General features: G+C 56.3%; 1 protein-coding gene across 1 annotated transcript in view; it reads right to left on the bottom strand.

Moving 5' to 3' along the window:
* Positions 1-360: 360 nt before the first annotated feature.
* Positions 361-1,377, bottom strand: part of HIPK4 (homeodomain interacting protein kinase 4) — a 7,190-nt gene continuing 6,173 nt past the window's right edge. Inside the window, exon 4 of the mRNA XM_004390857.3 lies at positions 361-886. Within this exon, the coding sequence (XP_004390914.1) occupies positions 725-886 (162 nt within the window). The 3' untranslated portion in view covers positions 361-724. The remainder of the gene's footprint in view (positions 887-1,377) is intronic.

Raw genomic sequence — 1,377 nt, 5'->3', positions numbered from 1 at the left:
GTGACCCGCGTGGCCTGGCATGAACCGAGCCCTGGTCAAGTAGCCAGCGTGGGTTAGCGTGTGCTGCACACTCAGCGGGTTCCCAGCCATATCCTATGTGTGGGTTAGCATGTGCTGAACACTGGCGTGTGCACCAAGCATACAAGTCCAAGCACGAGTGAGTGCATACCAAGCTCATAGCATGTAGCAAAGGCAGCTTAACTGACAACAAGCCCTTAGCATTAGGCAAGCTTGGACTAGCACATGCCAAAACACTTAGAATGTTCTGAGGGTGGAATCGCAACGTGCGAGGCACTTAGCAAGTTTAGAGGATGGGTTAGTGTTGGCTGAGCACAGCCCTTCCCTTCCGTTCCACTGAGAATAGCTGCCTGGAACCCCACGCCAGGGCCAGGCCAGGCCCAGGGCACTGAGGACAGGCGTGAGGCAGGACTGCTGAACAGTTCTTTATTCAAACAGCAGAGGCAGCAGGGTGAGGGCCCGCTCGGGGCCCGCAGGGGGTGACCCTCTGGCCGAGGGGCCACAGGCCTGACCCCGAGGCCCTCCAGTGTTCAGGGGGTGCGTGCAGCCATGTGCCGTGGGCAAGAGGAATAGGGAATTTCTGGATAACTATCTTTCTGGAAGAATAATTTATGGGTTCTGGGGGTGGCTCTGAGGAGCAGTTCGGGTCGAGAGGATACCGCCCCAGCCAGTGCCGCCTCAGCGATGGGTAGGGGTGGGGTCCCCTTCAGTGGTGCCCGCCAACGTGCTGCAGAAAGCTGGTGGCCCGCGTGTGGCGGGGCGGCAGGCCCTGAGCCTGTGGCCCCCTGACACCCTCCAGGCTCCAGTCTGGATCACTCAGCCATTCCCCAGGACAGCTGCTAGGGTCGAAGAGCTCAGGGCCTGGCCTCTGGGGAGAAGAGAAGGCCATCAGCCAAGAAGCCAGTAGCCCCGAGAACCCCAGCCTGCCCTTCACACACGCCCTCCTGTCCCAACAAATGCTTGGTCACATCGTGAGGATGATTTCACATGTTCTGAACCCTTATCATCTCCTGGGGGTGAACGGCTGTGTGCTGAGACTAATGTGTCCTGAGGGTGGGTTAGTGTGTGCTGAGCCTTGTCATGTCCTCAGAGTATGTTAGTGTGTGCTGAGCCTTATTCTGAATGTGGGTTAATGTGTGCTGAGCCTTATCACATCCTGCATGTGCTATGTGCTACGCCTTATCACATCCTGAATGTGCTATGCGCTGAGCCTTTTCACATCCTGAATGTGCATTAGTGTGTGCTGAGCCTTATTCTTGAGTGTGGGTTAATATGTGCTGAGCCTCGTATCCTCAATGTGGGGTGTGCTGAGCCTTATTACATCCTGAATGTGGGTTAGTATATGCTGAGCCTTATTCT

This window comes from Trichechus manatus, unplaced genomic scaffold, assembly GCF_000243295.1.
Source record: "Trichechus manatus latirostris isolate Lorelei unplaced genomic scaffold, TriManLat1.0 scaffold00338, whole genome shotgun sequence".
Lineage (NCBI taxonomy): Eukaryota > Metazoa > Chordata > Mammalia > Sirenia > Trichechidae > Trichechus > Trichechus manatus.
Note: the sequence above shows the minus strand (reverse complement) of the source record. Positions and strands in the feature narration are given on the sequence as shown.